This window comes from Ambystoma mexicanum, chromosome 2p, assembly GCF_040938575.1.
Source record: "Ambystoma mexicanum isolate Mex_15411 chromosome 2p, UKY_AmexF1_1, whole genome shotgun sequence".
Classification (NCBI taxonomy): Eukaryota; Metazoa; Chordata; class Amphibia; order Caudata; family Ambystomatidae; genus Ambystoma; species Ambystoma mexicanum.
In genome coordinates, this window is record NC_090923.1 from 76,325,173 (window position 1) to 76,346,442 (window position 21,270).

Genomic DNA, 21,270 nt, shown 5'->3' on the forward strand with positions numbered 1-21,270 from the left:
AAGTAACTTCTCATGATGCATCCTTGGTAATCTACGAACGTCGGTCCCACTTTCATCCGGTTTATTGTTGCCAATGCCTGCCATGTATTGCTTACTGCTGATTGGGCCCACCCCAAAGTCAACAGGTACTTCATAGTGTCAGCAACCGTAGCGCATCTAAGTAAAACTATGAGTTGTTGACCGTTTCAAAATCTTTTCCTTTCAGCTAGCTAATAAATGGTGTGTGGCTGGGAGTCTGTGTAAAGTGAATGTCTTGTGTAAGTAACTCTGTTCTGTCCAAGGAGGAACCATGATCTAACCCTACCTCCCCCAAATATCATTCCCCCCCCCCACTACTATTAATTGACCTGACTTCACTGTATGAACTCATTGCAGTTATGTAAGTTCCAAGAGCCAGAGCTGCCAATCCATTACAAGACCTAACCAGACATCTATTGTTCTCTCTGGTGCGCTAAACTTAAATCTGTCAGTCACCGTTGTGGCCAATCCAGCCCTGTAGACCACTTTTCTATGGCCTAGGCAATGTCTGCCTGATGGTAGCCCTTTACTCATTCAGTGGGTCCATTTGCATGAAATGAACACAAAGCGCTGGCTGCTGCACCTTTTAAAATGTTCAGAGTAATCTCAATTGACACATTTCTGGAAGAATCCCAGATGTGGCGCTCCAATCATCACAGATCGTCAGCCAACTTTTTATTGAGGAAATAGTGCACCCTAGAGCAGGCAATTACCCACTCCATTTCTTTACATGCTGCTGTTAAATATAAAATCAGACTAGTCAGCGAGCTTTGTGTGTTTGTGCTCAGTTCATAGACAATCCACAGTTCATGGGTGTTGGCAGTTACAAGGCTGGTTGACTTTTCTAATTTTGGGCTAGTTTAGCACAGTTACTGGCTCATATAAACCTTCCAATCTGTATTCTCGGAATTGGCTCTTCCTCACACACAACTTTCTAAATACGACTTACTACTTGTGATGCACTGTGTGCCATCTAGTGTGCCAAGTATATTGCTGCGCAGAAACTGGGATGGCATCAGTAAGGCAGAAAAAAGTAATGATAAACTGATGGATCCTAAAATAAAAAGGTAAGATTCACCATTTGTGACTTTATGTATCTAATCTAGCTAGTGTATCATGCCATAACTGCTGGTCTGCTGTAGTAGTGAGGTCACGTCAGGGATACACATTTGTCAGGCATACAAAATTCAAGCTATAAGTCGCTTGCCACCTCAATTCTATACATACACACAGTACACTGTTTCACTTTATATCACTTCCTGCATTGTCCCTCTTTGGTTCAACTTTGTGCCCCTGTAGCTCAAGGATCTCTCCGATACACTTGCCTACCTTAAGCCCACCACTTACACAGACAATGTTGTCCCGGCCTCCCTCATGAGAGTTCACCAGCCCAACACTCCTCTGCATCGTTCGTCGAGGGCTCATTACCAGTGCGCTGAACAGGTCTCATATGATTTCTCTTAAAGAAGCCCACACTCAATCCAACGGGCATAACTAACTTCAGACCATCACAGGCCTCCATACATTTGTAAACTCATAGGAAAAAGGTGGTGCATCAGTGCTACTGGCTAAAATCGAACAGCTCTGCCTCTATTGGGACTACGTGTCTGGTTTATGCCCCAACTGTAGTACAGAGACTGCCACCATCCATGTAGGTGGAGGACAAATTGTAATTTGTGAACAAGGCTGACTCGTGCCTCCTGGTTCTCTAATCTCTCGGCTGCATTCAACCCTGTTGACTGTTCGATACTTCTTATCCTCCTTGCCGACTGGATGAGCTTCTCTGGTACCATCTTAAGATGGTTTGGATCCTACTAATTGTGTAGACACCAAGCAGTACAGATGGGTCCCTTCACATCGGAATGACATCTAGTCACGTGGGGTCCCAGAAGGGGTCCATCCTCTCAATCATCTTTAACGTATATATGTAACCACCTGGATTTCTCCTAAGAGACATCAACATTGCCATTCATTAATACACAGGTGACGCCAAAATGTACTTAAAGTTCAAATGACCCCAGGGCATCACCTGCCTCCATAAATGCCTTTCCACCATCTAAGCCTGCATGTTGATGCCCAACCTTAAGCTTAATGCTCACCAAGACCAAATGTGTCCACAACGGTCCCGCTGCCAAACCGCATCTCCAAATGTGGCTCAATTTCTCCCCTCCCTTTTTGTACGACCTCTGTGCTGTCATTCCAGCTCTAGTGATATCCAACATTGTTCAGGGAAACGCCCACCTTAATCGGCTACCAATTGTGCATCTGGCCCTAGTCCAGGCTGTTTGCCACACCCCAGCCCTCCTAATTATTGGCATATCTCTCTGCAACCCTCCCTTGCTCCCTTTTAACCAGTAGGGTCCTATTCCAAACTGCTTGCATCATCTACAAAGGAGTCTTAAATGGCGCACCAACATACCTGGTAGCTGAACTTCATGCCGTTGGAAACTCGTGTTCCCTCCTGTAACAGAGGAAAAAATTAGTGGGCACCACTGAATACTTTTTTTTTTTTTTAATTAAAAAATGCTTCAATGATAACATTACGTCTTGTTCAAAGGGAGCTGGCTGTGACGAGTCTGTAGACACCCTGACTCAAAATACACAAGAAGCAGGAGACCTAGTAAAAATACTGGCTCACACAGCCACTCTCCATTAGACCCAACCTGGGTAAGAAGTTCCTATTTCGGAAATACATTTCCTTCTTCAGGGCAAGTCTGTTATTGCAGGTCAGTATGATACATAAACAATGGTTGCAACGTGAGAGTTGAGAAAATAAAACAGAAATATACATAATTGTGAAAACACATAATTATCATGAGATTAAAGCATAACACATACCATTAGGTTGACATTTCTGTGGGAGACATGCCAAAAGAAAAAAAAAAAAATAATGAGGGGGCTGTATGTATACACATCTTGTAATTCAAGTGGTAATCTGAGTGCTCGATAATTGCTCACAGTAATTATACTCTTGCCCTGCATTACAGCAGCGGGAACCGCGGCATCGGTCCGTGTAAACCACACGCGTTACCTGCAACGATTGCTGCAAATTTTTTCTGGGTATCTACAAAGAACGCTCTTCCCCGTACTTCCTCAAGTAATTGGCCACATTAAACGGGTAATCGAGCTCTCAGATTACCACTTGAATTGCAAGATGTGTATACATGCATCCCCCTCATTATTTTTTCTTTTTTCTTTTGGCATGTCTCCCACGGAAATTTCAACCTATGTTATGCGTTACCTGGTATGTGTTATGCTTTAATCTCATGATAATTATGTGTTTTCACAATTATGTATATTTCTGTTTTATTTTCTCAACTGTCACGTTGCAACCATTGTTTATGTATCATACTGACCTGCAATAACAGACTTGCCCTGAAGACTTGTTAACGAGCTGTGGCAATTGCTCCTCACTAAGAATGTATTAGTGATAGCGTAATTCTGAGTGTTTTCTGATAAATCATTATTTTTGATTAACAATGGATTCCTTTATTTGAATAAGCACATTACTTTGGATACATTACTGAATTTCCTTCAACTCACAGGAACCTCTTACCCAGGTTGGGTCTAATGGAGAGCGGCTGTGTGACCCAGTATTTTTACTAGGTCTCCTGCTTCTTCCCTCCTGCAACACATCCATAAGAGAGTCACAGCTAGCCTACAAAGAGACCTGCACATAGTCCTTCTGCTGGCATGCCTCGACCCCCTGGAAGTCTAATCTGCTGTAGGTTTGACACGCCTTTTCCATCTTGGAGTTCGGCAAAAAATGAACAACTTGGCTCCTCTATCAATAACTCCTGCACTACTAAATTCACATTTTCTGCCCTTCTGTCAATCGTACTGCACTACTTTTATGGCACAATAACCAGAGAACACTTTGCAAACATGTTGTTAGTGGAAATAGTGTTGATATTGTAATTTGAAGATTACAATCATAACCATAACCTGTATCGTACAGTGGTCATGTTGAATCTGGTTTTACAAGATTCTTTTGAAGTTGGTTCTTTCTAGGCTTTACCTTCGTTTGCTAGTGATCCCAAACTCTATTCTTGGAAGTAGTGTGCTTAGCAGACAGTTTAGACAATTGTTGCTGTAGGTATATGCAGTTTAGTGGTTTAGTTGCTTCCCTAGAAACCTAGAGACCTTGTTTTTAATCCTCCCTTTGGCTCGTCACACTAAAGAGTGTGATTTGGGGCATGCCACTCAATCTTTGCTTTGGACAAGCTGACACCTCACATTAAACATTCCAAACTGGATCATCAACTTGGTGATTTGGGCCTTCCATCGGAATTGGGAAATTCTGCCTCTGGATCCATTGGACACATTAGTAAACTGATAGTTTTACAGGTGTTCTGATTGCAAACCACTCTGTTTTGCAATTATTTCAAAGATTAAGATATTCATTCTACGAAACGCAAATTAACGTGTGAAAACTACGTGTATAGAACCTCATGATCTATTTCTGTAGATTGTTTTACAAGAGTAGAATCTAATTTATTTTCTTCTCATTTTCAGGCCATTTATTCATTGTTGGGAAATTTGACTACAAAGAGTCGCCAAGATAGCTGGGCCAGGTAGAAAACGTCGAACCCCTGACCCAAACTCCATTACTGACCCCGGTGAACCGTTTGTGCAAACCAAACGGTTAAAAATGTCCAACAGTGTTGGTGCCGCTGGGCAGAGAAGAGCATCGCATGGTTTGGAGCACTCTTCCAACAAGAAAAAGCTGAAAGACCGGGCAAACCTAGAAAGTAAAGGAAAGAAACCAGCCAACAGTGATTCCAAGAGAGGTATGACTTGGTACTAACTATAATGTTGCATGTTTGACTTTAGCAATTCCTAGTTTGACCTAGATGTTGGGTAGACGACCGTGATACAACAGCTTGATGATAATTGCACTACTGGAAGTATGCTCCCATTGTGCACAGGCCATTTGAGTTGGCTCATGCTGCAGAGCTATTGGGTACATGGATGCAAGAGACATGCTAACCCGTCACTCCAGCTGGCTCTGACATTCAAGATACAACAGTTTAATGGAGTATAAGAGGCGCAGATCTTTTCATATTCAATGAATTTTCTCAACACCCCTTAAAGATAGTAGCAAACCTTGCTTGCTCATAGATGGTTTGTTTGTGGAAGCGATTGCTCTCCATCGATGGACACTGGCCATAAAATGTAGAACCACATTTTCTGGTAAAATGTACATTACAGAAAGGCTAAATCAAATGGCAGAATACATTATTGCTATTGTATAGTTTTGCTATTATTTCTATTAATATGGGCAATTTAACACACACATTCTCAAAAACAGTTTGGTAATCCTGCGCACAAAAAGTTTCTTTGGGGAAAGGTGTAGGGGAGGATGGGGTCAAAAGCACGGCAGCACTCCATTGTTTCAGAAGTTGTGGCTTGAACTTAAGGAAATTTACACCAACAATGCAGAGCTAGAAATCATACCGCTTGAATGCATCATGATGACATTAACGTGGCAGCATACACTAGGAGACCTGCCAATAACCATCAAAGTCCTAATGTCCCAAAATGTGACCAGCTTTAAAAACCTAGTCTCTGATTAACTATTTTTATTTAAATTTTAAACCACGGAGTGGCACACTAAGGAATGCTAGTCACTCGTAACGCAATACTGTGGACCCCTAGTGGAAATTGATGTCCCAAGAAGCTAAATCTTTCATTATATTTGTGAAGTATTGACAGTAATTGGGCAGGGCATAATGGTGTAAAAGGTATCTCTCTTCCAAATACCCTTTAATGTTGGAAGGCCAATGAGCGGACTTGTGTATGCCCAGATATAGAACACAAATTCCAGGTGGACAATTGGCTCTGTACAGTCTGCATACAAGTTTTCAAGGAAAGCATTATTTACATCACACTTGTTTAGCAATTAATATCTGTATTTTACAATGGCCCCATTATTGACTCTATCCCTCATAAGCCCCACATAACTTTCTTGGAAGAGTAGCCCACATTTGCCATCATCTGCCTTTTTAATACCGGTATTCTTGTGTGTACCCCTTCTTGCACCTGCAATTCTTCTTGCATGCACCCCTCCTCAGGTTTTCTTGGTTTGATTGCTTTCTGACAACTAGAGAATTATTGAAAATATCATGAAGTGAACAATGGTAGTATATAAAACATCTGATCACTCACCGGTAGATATACACCTATGTGTCCCAACTAAAGGGCCATCATTTTTTGAATTGTGCAGGAGGGGGTTGAGGGGGGAGGGTTACCTCCTTGTTTTAAGGTATAATAAATGCAAGGAAAGCCATCAAGCAGAAAAATTGAGTACATTGAAATCAATCACTAGTGTTATGAGAGAAGTCAGTTAATTGGCTGCCAGTCCTAGTAATAAAGAAGCTAAAGGACTGTTAACCAAAAAAGATGTTAGCATTGCTCCATAGAGTTGTGTAGAATAATTGAAAGTTAACCAAAAAGCAGAATATCACTTTTCATTATCAAGAACAAATACTGATGAGGCAGGCTCCAAGCTCAGAGTCCTCCGTTTTCCACACCCTGCCATTGCTGTCTCTCTGGAGAAAGTGAAAATATAAATTTTGCCAGCAGTCTGTTCAGAGGATGCTTAGAAAGGAGCAAATAGGCTACTTAGAACGAAGAACAGAGTCCTGACTACATTCCATGTAGTTGGCTGGTGCTGCAAAGGTAAAAACACATGTCATCGAAAGGAGATGACTACCCCTGTACCTGGTAGGCCTGTGGGCTAATCAGTGAACCCCAACAACATTTCAATAGCAACCGGTTATCCCTGTAGCACATCACAAAAGATGGAAGGTACTGCAATAGGAAAAGCATGGAAGCCAAAACAAATGTGAGGTCTCCTCACACAGCAACCTTTTAGAAGATGTGTTGAATGTCCCCAGAGCAAATGTAAATGCAGGTGGCAAGTTAGATAAGTTTCACTCCCCATCTGTCAATTAAGAAAATCCCACTGAGTCCAGCAGTTGTGCTGTGATGCTTGAATCGAAGAGGGTAAGACTTGCAAAAAGTAAATCTCCTTAAGAGAAGGATGCAACAAATTGACTGAAGAGGAGGTCCGACTCCTTTATAAACCAGCTCTATCGGACAGCTAGGATCTACATCTCGGAAGCAGCTGGAGGCTCCATCTTTCCAGATCCTGATTTGAGCATAACCCGAAGGGCACGGCTGATTCCACACGACTTGACTGTGGGTAAGGAAGCATTTAATGCTGGCCCATGACTGTAGTTCTAGTCAGAGGGCCTAAAAATGAACACTTTGCCAATTCTGAATTTTGCTTCAATAATTTGGAGGCAAAACTAAATTACTGAACTGCATTTGAAATTGGAAACAAACCGCTTTCACAAGATGGTAAACTGCTCTTGAAGCCAAAACCTGGAACTTTCCAAATTTTTCTGAATTCATTTTATTTTTTACTGCTGAACGCCACTGAGGGGCCGAACAGGCTGATCTAATATATAGTGGAAGCTGCAGAGTATTAGTTTGTTTTTCGAAACTCGAAAAGGGGCGTCAAACTAGGGCGTGCCAGTAATACTATCCCTATTGTGACATCCACTGTACCAATGATCCCTCGCGCGTGTAGGACCCTCACATTGTTTTTTTCCGCCATACTTGTCGGAAGCATATCAGAGTCTTTTTATCAATATTTCCCCATTTCTCCCACACTACGCCGAAGATCCACATCGGAGAATCGAGATGAGGAAATCAGCCGTCGAGACTACACGACGGACTTTGGGCTTCGGAAGGCCTCTGGACTCGGCTCTGTGCAAGTAGGGAGAGTGGGGGGTGGTCATACACTCGTTTCCTACATATTCCTGCCTGCTGCCAATTATAACATATGGAGAGTACTCCCTTTAAATTCTGCCCAAAGTGTAACAGGAAGTTTCCCTGGGTAGACAAACACAACACGTGTAACCTGTGTCTCCCACAAGACCATCCCGAGGGTACCTGTAGAGCTTGTAGGCTCTTCAAGCACAAAACACTCCAAAAACCGCCCAACGAAGCGCTGAGCACACTACCCCAGGCAGCTAGAGGCCATGGACGACGTCGGATCCTTCAGCGATGGCAGCAACGCCGCCTTATCGGACGGCGAGGGCACAGGGGTGACTTCAGACACCCACGTGCAAGCCCCTGACCTCGAAGGACTGACCGGCGGTTCAGTTATGGGGACAACACCCTGACGGCATAAGCGCAACACACACCGCTTCCACCAAGCACATTAGCCCAAGTCGAGATTCGACATGCATGTCGAGCGATCGGCAACAAATGGCATCGAGCGAGCGGTCCACAGAATCTGTGTCCTCTGGGTGTCCCCGGTCACGTTCGCCTTACGACAAACCGTCCACGGTTGGGAAATGTGCCACATTACCAAAAGTCATTGAGGCCCGGTCGTCGAAAGACGAATACAACCTCTTCCCAAGTAGCACGTTCGACTTCTACTTCTGAGATTCAACGCCAATCTTCTAAGACTTCCGAATCCCGCACCACCTCCGAGCCTAGACACGATGTGTTGAAAGCCACCTCCGAATCTCCAGGCGTCGAAGCACTTGGAAAACCATAAAAGTTCAGGAAAACTTTCCTCTAGTCATGGGAAGGGGGAAAAACAACATAAAAAAAGAAAATACTCAGAACACCAGGTTCAAAAGGAAAAACAAAGAGACCCGAAATCTTTAGGAAAATCCAAGGTCCCCGACTCTGTCACCAAGAGAAAGATTGTTCCTCCCATTGCTCAGGATATGGGCATGGAGGAAGAGGATGAGGATCCTGTAGTCATTCCTAGTTCAAAAAATTGGAGTTCTGACGACATTTATAGGGCATTGAGAAAGACCCTAATTATTTCCAGAGCTATACCAGCACTCCAGCTACCTCTGCCCCTTTGGGGTCCAAGCCCTTTCAACCCCTACTAAAAGGCTCCACTCTCAGGCTCCAGCGCAGGGTTCGTTTTCAGAACCTTTGCTAATTGAATCTTACCATAAAGAGTCCTATGGCGAGGAAACAAACGCATATGCTGTAAGACCAGAAAGGAGTTTCTTATGGGGACGATGAGGACCAGGAAGAGAGGAGGAAGATGAGGCGGTAGCCTACAATCTCGGCTCTCCTATTCCGAAACCCCCCCCCCTCCCCGGTGAACGACTCACTGATTGATAATCAGCCACTCCTCAATGAGGTACTGGCAAAAGCAGTAGCTCATTTACAAATAGACACACAAGGTGCCCAAGAAGATAAAGATTTCACTGAAGAAATCTTGGGTGACAGAAGAGCCATTTCCCAGGCTATCCCCCTATTAAGATCCATCAGCGCAGAATCGATCCCTTGCTGGTAACGCCTAATCTTACTTGTGAAGTCAATCCACGAGTGGAAACAATTATTCTGCGCCGCACCCTCAGATCCCATGTACATTAGGGGGCAATTAAACCCAGACTCCCTCGTAGTAACACCGACCAGAAAGAGGGCAGGTACACCACTTGCTTCTTCCGAAGCACCTCCCGACAAAGAGAGCAAAAGCATATACGCTCTGGGTAGGAAAGTTGCCTCCATGTCAGCCTACCAGGCACGTATTGTTAACAGTACCACTCTGTTAGCAAGCTATAACTGCCACCAATGGGAACAAGTAGCTGCTATACTAGCCTCTGCACCTGAACCACTAAAGGGACAATTAGCCCAAATTGCAGCAGAAGGAACGACGGTGTCTGGATGCGTTTTTAAGACACATTTTGATGCGGCATACACTGCTGGAAGGTTGATAGCCGAAGGCACAGTAATAAAACGCAATGCTTGGCTAAGACAGTCAGGGTTCAAGCCTGAGACCCAAGCCACGCTCTTCTATTTGGGAAAGCAGTGGAAGAGGCACTAAAGACGGCTAAGGACGAATACGAGACCTTAAAATCTCTCGGACAACTGACAAATAAGCCCCCAGGTCAAAGGGGAAATAATAATTTTCGTGGCCAAAGTTCCCAGAGGGGTTCCAACTACTATCAAAAGCAAGGAACCTCATGGGGCAACAATCAGTCCCAGGCTACACAGGGTTTCACCAGAAGTCAGCGCAGCGGCCGCACTACGGGTAGAGGCAGCCCTGGTAGAGGTGGTACGCCACCCAATAAACAGTGACGTTCCACTACGGGTCCCTTCCCATGCATCCCCAGTAGGTGGACGCATTTCTACCTTCACCCACACATGGGAAGGGATCACTTCGGACAGATGGGTGCTGTCCACAGTGTCTGCAGGATACTGTATAGAGCTACTAGAATGCCCCCGCAACCATCCTCCAAGACAGAAAGTACACTCCTTGGAGCACCAAAAAAATCCTCCTCAAGGAGATCGCCATTCTACTTACAAAGGACGCAATAGAACTCGTCCAAACCAACCAGGTAAACAAAGGGTATCTATTCAACCTACTTCCTTGTGCCAAAAAAAGATCTAACGATGCACCCAGTATTAGACTTGCGCCCCGCAAACAAGTATGTCAAGCCACAAAAATTCTGCATGACTACACTCCAATAGGTAATCCCCCTAGTAAAAAAGGGGGATTACATGGCAACATTGGATATGAAAGATGCCTATTTTCATATTTCAATGTTCCCAGCGCACAGAAGATTCTTGCGTTTGAAGATAGACAGCCAGCACTACCACTTCAAGGTGCTGCCCTTCAAACCACACAGCTTCACTACCTTCACCACACAGCTCAGGGTCTCTGGTCTCACACAATGGCTCAGAATCACATCAACATGCTAGAACTTCTGGCAGTCTTCAGAGCGCTTCGGGCATTCGAACCCCTCCTATCCAACCTGTCAGTGCAGATCCTAACAGACAGCACGACAGCAGTGTTTTACTTAAACAAACAAGGGGGCACTTGTTTGCCAAATCTGTCCAAGCTTGCCCAGAAAATTTGGAAATGGGCACTCGGATGGAAGATTTAACTGTCATCCCAACATGTGCCAGGGTATCTCAATTCACTAGCGGACGCTCTGAGCAGAGATTCCCCTCCCAGAGGAACACAAATGGCGACTACACGAAAAAGTCGTAGAAAATCTCGTCTATCAGTGGGGTTTCCCCACTATAGACCTATTCGCCACAAGCGAAAAAAGACCATGCCCAGAATTTGCATCAAGGTTCCCCCAGCCAGGCTCCAAGGGGAACACTCTATGGATGAACTGGTCAGGGATGTTTGCCTATGCTTTTCCACCAACCCCTTTGATGAGGAAGGTGGTCAACAAGATACACAGGGAATTGATGACGTTCATCCTAGTTGCTCCTATGTGGGCGAGACAACCATGGTTCCCACACTTACGCAGACTGGCGGTGTGCGTCCCCATCACACTCCCGTGCTGGTACAACCTACACTCCCAGCACAAATGACAAACGGCGCATCCACAACCCAACTCGATGAACTTGGCAGCATGGCTCCTGAAGTCAAGAGTTCGGCCATCTCAATTTACCAGAGATGTATGGATATCTTAAGAGTCAAGAAAACCTAACGCAAAGACACTGTTACAAGTGGAACAGATTTGTTATTTGGTGCCAGAATAAACCAATCGACCCAATTGACTTTACTCCTTCCAATATTGTCACCTATATGCTCCACCTACTGGACGCAGGGTTGGTATTTAATTCACTAAAGGTACACCTGGCGGCACTGTCAGCCTACACCACCTCCCATAACAAGGTGTCCTAGTGGAAAGTACCTGTTGTCAAAGCCTTTATGGAAGGGGTGAAGACTCCACCCTCCAATCTCTATCCCACCACCAGGGTGGGACCTTAATGTGGCGCTTGCTAAACTCATGGGCCCTCCCTTTGAACCCATGCATAAAGCTAGCCTCAAACACCTGACTTATGAGAATGCCTTCTTAGTAGCCATTACATCCATAAGAATGGTCAGTAAAATTCAAGCTCTGTCAGTGCAGGATCCTTTCTTTAATGTCCATAAGGATAAACTGGTTCTACAGACTCACCCTAGGTTCTCACCTAAGTTTATTTCTAAATTTCATGTTAACCAGTCCATTTGGCTACTGGCCGTCTTCCAGGAACCCAAAAGCTCTGCTGAGGTGAAACTCCACACACTAGATGTGAGGAGAGCGGTCCTCTACTACGTAGACAAGACCAGACCGATAAGTAAGACAGATCAACTGTTTGTCTCCGTAGCAACAGGCAGAGAAGGAGATTGTCTCTAAAGGTGCCATCTCTAAATGGATAGTCAAATGTATCCAGCTGTGTTACTCCCTTTCAGAAAAAACACTGCCTTTTACGTCAAGTGCCCACTCTACAAGAGGTACTGGGGCCACTCTAGTTTTCACTGCAAATGTACCCCTTGACACCATTTGCAAAGCAGCCACATGGAGCTCTATTCACACTTTTACTCGGCACTACTGCATTGACACTCATTTCAAGACAGATACTCAAGTGGGACAAGCGGTTCTAAGACATTTGTTCGCTCATGACCCTTCTCACATCCCACCTCCTCCTTCTTCTAGCACTGCTCGCTAATCTATGCACAGCATGTGATCTAAGCAGATTCCACAAGCCTCAGAAGGGATACATTACTCGCCGTAATTGTATTTCTGATGCTTGTATCTGCTTAGATTCACATTCGCCCGCACTTCCTCCCCTCTGGGAGAAGGCGCATGGATGCTTGTAGTCTTATCTGCTTGGGTACTCTGTACTCGCGCTGCTCCTCATGCTACCTCATGTCAGAAAAATTACAATCTGAGGGTCTTTCACGCGTGAGGGTTCATGGCTACAGTGGACGTCACACTAGGGATAGTATTACTGGCACGCCCTAGTTCGATGCCCCTTTTTGAGTTTAGAAAAAAAACTTTAATACTCCGCAGCTTCCACTAGATGTCGGCCTATGCACAGCATGTGAATCTAAGCAGATACAAGCATCAGAAATAAGATTACGGTGAGTAATGTATTTTTTATATATAACCTTTAGCCATAGATGCAGAAAAGTCTCAATACCCGGCATGACCTTAGCACTAGAATGCTTCACGCCATATGACTAATGGAGATGACCTAAATCAACAGCCTTTAAAAAGACCCTGCTGGTTCGAAACCTGTTGTGATGAATCCTGTCCTCACAGAACCCTTGCCTAAAGTCCCCTCCCAGGTGGCCCAGAAAGGCAGCCGCTAACGGATCCTAACCCTGGGTGTGGATCACCTGGGAGGAGAAGCTCCCCAAGGGAATAAGAGGACTCCGCTGGGAGAGATGCGGTGGCACTCTTCCTCAGAGAGTGAGATGTCCATGATGCCAGACTATCTAATAGCATGCTATCTGAGTAAGGCTCCCCTTCCCAAAAATACTCAATGTTAGTAATGAATCCCCTTATGATCAGCGTAAGAATAAAACATGTAAGGATCGGAACATCAATACCATTTCTTCTGAGAAATGTCATTTCCCCTTTTTGGTTTGAGTTATGAAAGTAAGAATCAACCATTAATATCTTTATCTAGAAAGGTGTTTTAGAAACCGAGTGAGTTTAGTAAAGTTAAAACCGAAACCTGTGAAGAAAAGAATAAAAACGTTGGGGACTTCAAGTCCCATAATAGGCACTGGGACAAGGAGGAGGGGCTCGGAGGCATGGAACTGCAGTATGCAATCTATTGTTTCTGACCACCTACACCCGAGAGGGAATTATGACTATTGAAATCCCCCTCAGGTGCAGGAGAGTCCGAGTAGCGGTGGTAGTAGAAGTTATCAGCAGCCATGTATGCAGCAGGGGAAGAAAGCAGAGGATGTGGAGACCACAGCTGTATCTGTAATGGTTGATGGTGCTGAGTCGTGAGAAGTCAAAGCCCGAATAGCAGAGGTTGCGCAGCGGGAAGCACAGCTATTGTAGGCTACCCTGTGGGAGAGAAGCTCTCTGTGATGTGTCCCTGACTCTGGTGGCTGGCGAGCACCAGGGAGAGGAAAGAGTAATGTGGGCTCCTGTTCGGGAAGGCGCAAGTCAATGGACTAAAACCGCAACAGTCGGAATCTTTGAATCTGACAGAGAAGTGGCAGCGGCAGCAGGACACACGGCTGTGCGCCGGTAGAAACCGGTGAGTTGGCCTCCGACAGGTGACCCTAGGGAGCTCCGTAGTGAACTGCTGACCTCTTGTAGACTTTTTGAATATCGAACTAAAACGTGTTTTTGGCCTGAACTCCTGTGAAGAGGAAACGGGAAGAGAAACTTTATAACTCCCTACCCAAGTTCTAGAGAGAACTATATTTAATAAAGGCTGTGACTACCATTGCCTAAGGAATGAGGGGAGGGCAGTAACCCAAAGTGTAATCACCATTGACGAAGTAAAGAGGGGGCAGTCGTGAACCAGAGCTATAACCAGCATTTCCAAAGTGAAGAGGCAATGGGAGACCTCTAACAACCTGCATTGCCTAGCAAGGTTATTGGAAGTAAAAGGGGGGAAAAAGCTTTCTTGAAGAGAGAAACCTAAATAAAAGACATTAACAACAATAGCCTGGTGTGATATTGGAAACCCAAAGCTGGCGGAAAAGTAGCCCTCTTTGTGGAGAGTGGCATGGGAAGTGAAACTTAACCTGCATTGTATGTGGCCAATTAATCAATGGAACAAACGGCATCAATGGGTGTTGTATCCTTATGGAGGAAGTTGTGAATTGTACTGTTTAAAGACTTTATTGATGTTTGAAGTGAACCACACCGCAGGGTACTTGGAGTAGTGTTAGGATATTTATCCTGAAAGGCAAATACACCAGGAAAGGTATTGTTGATGGTAATCCTGGCAGGATAGTGAACCAGGAAGAAACATTGAAGTACTAATTTGTGTTGAAAGGTTGTGGTGGAAAGAAAGTGACAAGGCAGCTAATGTTTGAACTGTGGTTAAAAACCATCCTGACGAAAACATTGTGTACCCAGAAGAAGTGTGTAGTAATTATCTTTCTCAAGAGAAGAGAAGTCGTATTGACATTTTGTGGAAGAGTGAATTTGCACTGGAAGAGTGAAGATCAAGACCCCTTGGTTTGCCAAATAAAAGCCAGTGGGAATTTTGTGTTTGAAGATTTTAGAATTTTGCTTAATTAAAAACAATCCTACTCAAAGTGAAATTCTCTAGGAGTGAAAGAACTGTGTTGAAAACAGAACTTGACTATTGGAAGGAACCTTTGTGTGTTGCTTGCTAAAGCAAAATTTGATCATTGGAGTGAGTGTATACATTGGAAACTTTGAAGTTTTTCAGTATTCCTGGGGAAAGGGAACTGATCCTGATAAGAATAATTGATTCTAATTGTTTTGTTGAATCTGAGCAGCCATCTTAATACCTCATTTTTTTTGTTGCATGTTTAAGTGTGAAGTACATGCCTTTTAAAGTGGTTTCCTTTTAGTCTGAGTTTCATAGGCAGGGAATTCAATGTTGGGTTAGGGAAAGCTAGCCATTTATCGCACCCTTTTAAGTTAATAAACTTGATTCTTGTGAATAACCTTTATCAAGTTGTCTGCCTCGCGTTTCTGTCCTTTCACAACGTGTAGGCAGGTTCTTTCATTTTACTATATCCTGCATTAAAAAGGCATACAATAGGGCCTAATGACATTGAATTGGATTAATTTGAAAACACTTTTTCATACTACTGTATTGTAAGCAGCATTTGCCCTTCTTCCAACATAAAAAAGGTGCCAAAGAATTTGCCCCATTTGCCACCTCTTTTATTAATGCCTCCTGTACCGTCCTGGAAAACCTGAAAGATGCGTGGGTTAGGCCGCACATCAAAAAAGCCAAACCTCGACCCCAGTATTCAAACTAATTTTAGACCTAATACCACTGTGCATCTGCTTGTAAAAATATTAGACAGGCTGCATACATCCAAATTCAAAACCACTTTGAGTCCAACAACCTCCTAGGCCTTAGACAATCTGGCTTCAGACCTAGACACAGGACTGAAACGGCCCTTTTGGATCTGCGAATCCAAATGGATGAGGCTAGAGATAAGGGGAAACCTGCTCTACTCGTCTTACTAGACTTAGCAGCCGCATTCGACTTGGTTGGCCATAACATTCTAACTAATCATCTAACTACAGCCGCCTCATTCTCCAGTCAAGCTGCCGCATCTGTTAAATCCTTTCTGGCAGACAGATCTATGAGGGTCTTTTCGCCTATTGCCTCAGCCATTCCAGCCCCCATCACATGTGGAGTACCTCAAGGCTCCTGTAAATCACCCACCCTCTATCATATACATCAAGCCACTATTTGACCACCTAGATGAGTTTGGCGTATCGTATACGAATTACCCAGACGATACGCAAATTCTTATTCCTATCAGGAAACTACCAAGCTGACATCAGACTCCTAAACTAAATGTACAACAAAATACAGGGGTGGATGGCCAATCAGGGCCTTTGTCTCAACAATGATTAAACTGAGATCCTCCTCATTGGCTCCAAGTTAAATCTCAGTAAACTAGGCCCTAATTATTCTTCATTCATCATAGACGGTAACCCTGTCAAAGTTGACAAAGTAGCAAAAACTCTAGGTTTCTACTTAGATTCTGCTTTTAACCTCCAAAGACAAATTAACGCCACTGCCTCTTCAACTGCTTACACATCAAAACTGATAAATGCCTGCCATCCCTTCCTGAATGCTAACTCTCATAATGTCCAAACTGGACTATTGTAATACTCTCTACTTGGGCACCAGCCAAAGGAATCTGCACAAGCAACAAGTTATGCAAAACAATGCTCTCCAAGTTGCCCTCAACATCCCTCGCTCTAGCCACATTACACAATTCAGACAAAGTGCTAACTGGCTCCCGATCCAAGATAGGAATACCTTCAGAACTTCCATGATCACCCATAAGTGCCTAAACAACTCTGCTTCCAAGTACCTGATGAACACATTCCCCAGAAAATAATCCTCCAGACCTACCAGATCCCCATACGCCCATTGCCTAAACATCCCGACTTTGAAACTAAACAAAGCGGGAGGCTCAAGCTTCCCAGTGCTAGCAGCGAAGACCTGGAACAAACTTCCTCTTGCACTAAGAATCAACCCTTTGTTCCTCTCATTCAGGAACTAAACAAAAGGCTGGTTATTCGAGCAAGCTATCTAAATCTACTTTTCTGCATTGTTACTTCCTGATCTCTGCAACTCTCCTGACCTGTGCCACCTCTATGGCAAGGTGTCCACTCTTGCCTCTTTGGCTAGATGTACTCCTACCTAAGGGCCTTTTATGACAGTCTTATGTATATTCTGTAAAATTCCATGTCTGTATATGTCATGCTCACCTTAATATTACAAACCTGCTCTCTGTATATTCTGTAAAATGCTATGGCCTGTATTTATGTAATGCGTACTTTAAAACTATAAAATTCACTATTTCATATTGCCTGTATATATTCTATGTAACAATGTACCTAAAGAAAAGCGCCCAGATACCTTAGGGCTTGGTGCGCTGTAGAAGCAATAAAATTAACTATGATGTACGCAATTCCAAAATTCCTAAGAATTCCTCAGTCTCTTGGGACATCTTGCATCATTCTCTTTAACTCTTCAAGGGCGACATCTAGTTTTCCCTTATTCTCAGAGTCCCACTGAGTTACTTTGTGTTTCTCATTGGTGTCACACTGTCGGGGAGTATAGTAAGTCTTTCTGTTCCAGTCCCCCCTCCACCACACCCCTCAAGCAAGAATCAACCACTTTGGTTTGTCAACTTGCGCTGACTCTACCTCATTCCCCCTATGTAAGCCGGCCATCCATTATTTTATTTTTTTTTAAATTTGAATTTATTGAAATTTCCAAGGTCATGAAAAAGGGCATTGCAAAACATTGTTCAAAAAACAGATACAATAGGTCAAATATGTGTGAAACATTCTCACCCCCCAGATAAGAACGCGTGTTCTTTATTCAAAATTCTGCCCTCACACGCTTCGGCCCCACGTCCTCCCCGGTACATTTTTCCCTCCTTGGTTTATTAGCATATATATTCGAGAAGCAGAGAATAGAGACTTGTTTGGTGCACATTATGACGTATCTGTTAACCACAGTGACATGGGTTGTTTGGACAGAACATCCTCTGGGCCATGATGTATATCTTTTCCAACAAAACGGATTTGAGTGTTCTCCTCGGGGGGCGGGATGGGGTAGGGGGAGGGGAGGGTACTACCTTCAGTTTAACTTCACATTTCACTGAGGAGTACCCGGCATGTACTTGCAGACATGTCACATTGGGCTGATTTCCCAGGCAGGGTTGCAGAGATTTTTTTCCATAACACTTGTTTGATGCCACATTAATCCATTCGCGCTTCCGTGGTGTGTGTTCGGACTTCCATATGATGACTATGGTGGTGTGGGCTGCCAATAAAAGGTGGGCTGCCAGGCCCTTGATCCCCGTTCTTTCGTCTTCACACTGCTCAAATCCAAAGAGAATAAAAAAGGCATCTGCAGACCTCAGGACTCCATCGAGATCTTTGATCGACCCCATGACTTCGTTCCAATAGATGTTAATTCTGGTGCAGTCCCACCATATGTGCCAGTAGTCCGCTATCCCACCACACTTGCGCAAACAAAGTGGGCTTAGTGACTGAAACATTCCGGAGAGCCTGAGGGGGTCATATTGCCATCTGTCTAGCAATTTAATCGCATGAAGTTTGTATTTGCTAGCTATAGAGACCTGAGGGGCAGCCCTGCAGATCCTACCCACATGATCGGGTCAATCTCTTGACCAAAATCTTTCTCCCACCTATTCCTCAGGTGTGACGTGGGACCCCCTACCCCCTGTCCCCTCAAAGGGAGTGAGTTCGCTATCCACTTTATCTTTCCATTCAACCCTTGTCACAACTCCCTTAATCTGCAAGAAGTGGAAGACGGGGAGGGGGCTCAGCCCGAGTGTCTCACCCAGTTCCAAAATCGTAACACAAGACCCATTCTTCCAGAGCTGACCTGCCCTCTCCTGGCCTGCTTCAAACCATGGTTGGAATCTGTCTAGGTTAGGAATGAGCTCCATGATGCCAGGAGCCCATAGATGGCTCGGGGGGGCGGGGGGGGTGGGCGGCCATGAAGCAGTTCCCTGCATATCCCTTCTCTCCTTCCATATTTCCCAAATGGTCCCTAGTATCGCGTGATCTCTCAATCTCAGTAATGGTTTGTTTCTCGGGAACCATAGCCACTCTGAGACCGTTGCCGGAGCCAGATGGTGATTGTCCATGGCAACCCATTGAGGTTCTTTACAGTTTCGTAGGTGGGGGATCAGAATTCAGAGCTGGGCAGCCTCATAATATTTCTTCAGGTCTGGAAGTCACGTCCCTCCCTTACCTTTAGGCAATGTTAAGGTGTCATAGGCTACTCTCGCTCTTTTACCCTCCCAAAGGAACTTCACGATGGCCCTTTTGGCCTCGTCAAAAAAGGCCCTCAGTATTTGTATTGGGAGCATTTGAAAGGGATAAAGGAAACTGGGGGAGACATACCATTTTGATGGTGTTAAGTCTACCCATCCACGATATTGGGAGTTTCTTCCATTTGGCTAGGTCCGTATGAAACTTTAGGAGGAGGGGTGGGAAATTGGCTTCATAGTTTGGTTATGTCTCTCGTGACCTTTATGCCTAAGTATTGAAACAGGACGTTTTCTCGGATGAGGCCTAGAGTGGAGAGCCTGTCCACGTCTGCTTGTGATGTCTCGTACAGGGGAAATAAGATTGATTTGTCCTCATTAATTTTTAAACCTGAGAGGGTACCATATTCCTTAATCAACTGAATTGCTCTGGGCATGGAAGAAACGGGATTCGAGATATGCAAGAGTAGGTCGTCCGCATATAGGGCTACTTTATATTCTGTAGTGCCCAGTCTCAGTCCTTCATCCTGAGGGTCGTTTCTCAGTTTCTGGGCTAGGGGTTCTACAGAAAGCGCAAAAAGTATTGCAGAGATAGGGCATCCCTGTCGTGTCCCTCTACCCAATTGGACCCAGCGGGAGTATGCGCCGTTGACAAAGACTGAGGCCTTGGGTGATGTGTATACTGCCTGAACCTCGGGCCTATCCCCACTTTGCGGAGGATGGCCTTTAAAAAGCCCCATTGAACCTTGTCCCAAGCCTTCTCTGTGTCGACCAAAAGGAGAGCTGGATCATTCCTCGTGGTTCGAGATGCATTAATTAAGTGTAGTCTCTTCCTCATGGTGTCCGCTCCTTGTCTGCCCAGTATGAAGCATGCCTGGTCAGTATGTATTAGACGTGCCATATACGTCACCAGTCGGGCTGCTAGGATTCTGGTTTACATTTTTGCATCGATGTTTAGCAGGAATATGGGGTGATAGGAGCCGCATTGCTTAGCATCCCAACCTTCTTTGGGGATCACTGAAACAAGTGCTCGGGCAAAAGAGTCTGGGGCTCTTCCAATGTCTAAGATCTCATGAAAGAGTTCTACCAAGAGAGGGAGGAGAGAGGAGAGCAAGGATTTATAGAATCCGGCGGTGTCTTCCCCGAGGGATTTGCCTAATGACAGTCTCTTAACTGCATTCTTTTTTTTTTTTTTTTATAAAACATTTTTATTGTTTTATATCACAAGAACAAAAAAAAGAATAATGGAGGACCAGCATGTCCAATCATAGATTAATATTAGTACCTGTATCACCAATCACCAAAAGCATTTCCCATGACCATTTATGTGTTGAAAGTCTCATCACCGTTGTCAGTGGGCACTAGGGCCCTCCCTATTCCCACTTTCCCCATATTTTGGAGGTTTTGGTAGGACAACCTCTTGCATTGTATATTCGAGGCTCTATCATAGCACATGTGTCCATGTCCATTACCCATTGTTCCAGCTTCGGGGACTCTGGGGCTCCCCATTTTTGCGCAATGTTACGCTTCATCAGACCTGCTGCTGTGTTCAATAGCAGCCTTTCCCACTTATTAAGATCAGTCTCATCTGGTATTCCCAGGATTAAGGACCCTTGGATCCAGTGGTATCGTGTGGGTAAGTATTCTGGCAAGTTCATCGCAGCATGCATTCCAGAAGGCACGAATGCGGGGGCATGCCCATAGGATATGAGAGAAAGTTCCCTCATCTTCCCCACACCGGAGACAGTTCTGGTTCGATGCCCTCTTCCAGCCATGTAGCATCGTTCTAGGGCAGTACACTCTGCAAGATTTTAAGTTGCACTAACCGGAGCCTAGAGGAGATGGTAACCTCCCGTGGATGCATTAGCACCTGAATCCAGTCCTCTGTCTATTTCACCTACATCTATTTCCCATTTAACTTTCAAGCTCCTCAGTTCAGGAGTAGCGAAGGATGTAATGGCATTATATAG

At 44.6% G+C, this 21,270-nt stretch overlaps 1 protein-coding gene across 3 annotated transcripts in view; it reads left to right on the top strand.

Annotated features, from left to right (window-relative positions):
• USP19 (ubiquitin specific peptidase 19) overlaps positions 1 to 21,270 on the top strand; it is a 1,845,650-nt gene that overhangs the window by 43,655 nt on the left and 1,780,725 nt on the right. For all 3 annotated transcript variants that reach the window (XM_069643288.1, XM_069643289.1, XM_069643291.1), the window contains exon 2: positions 4,534 to 4,808. In XM_069643288.1, the coding sequence (XP_069499389.1) occupies positions 4,670 to 4,808 (139 nt within the window). In that variant the 5' untranslated portion in view covers positions 4,534 to 4,669. The remainder of the gene's footprint in view (positions 1 to 4,533; positions 4,809 to 21,270) is intronic.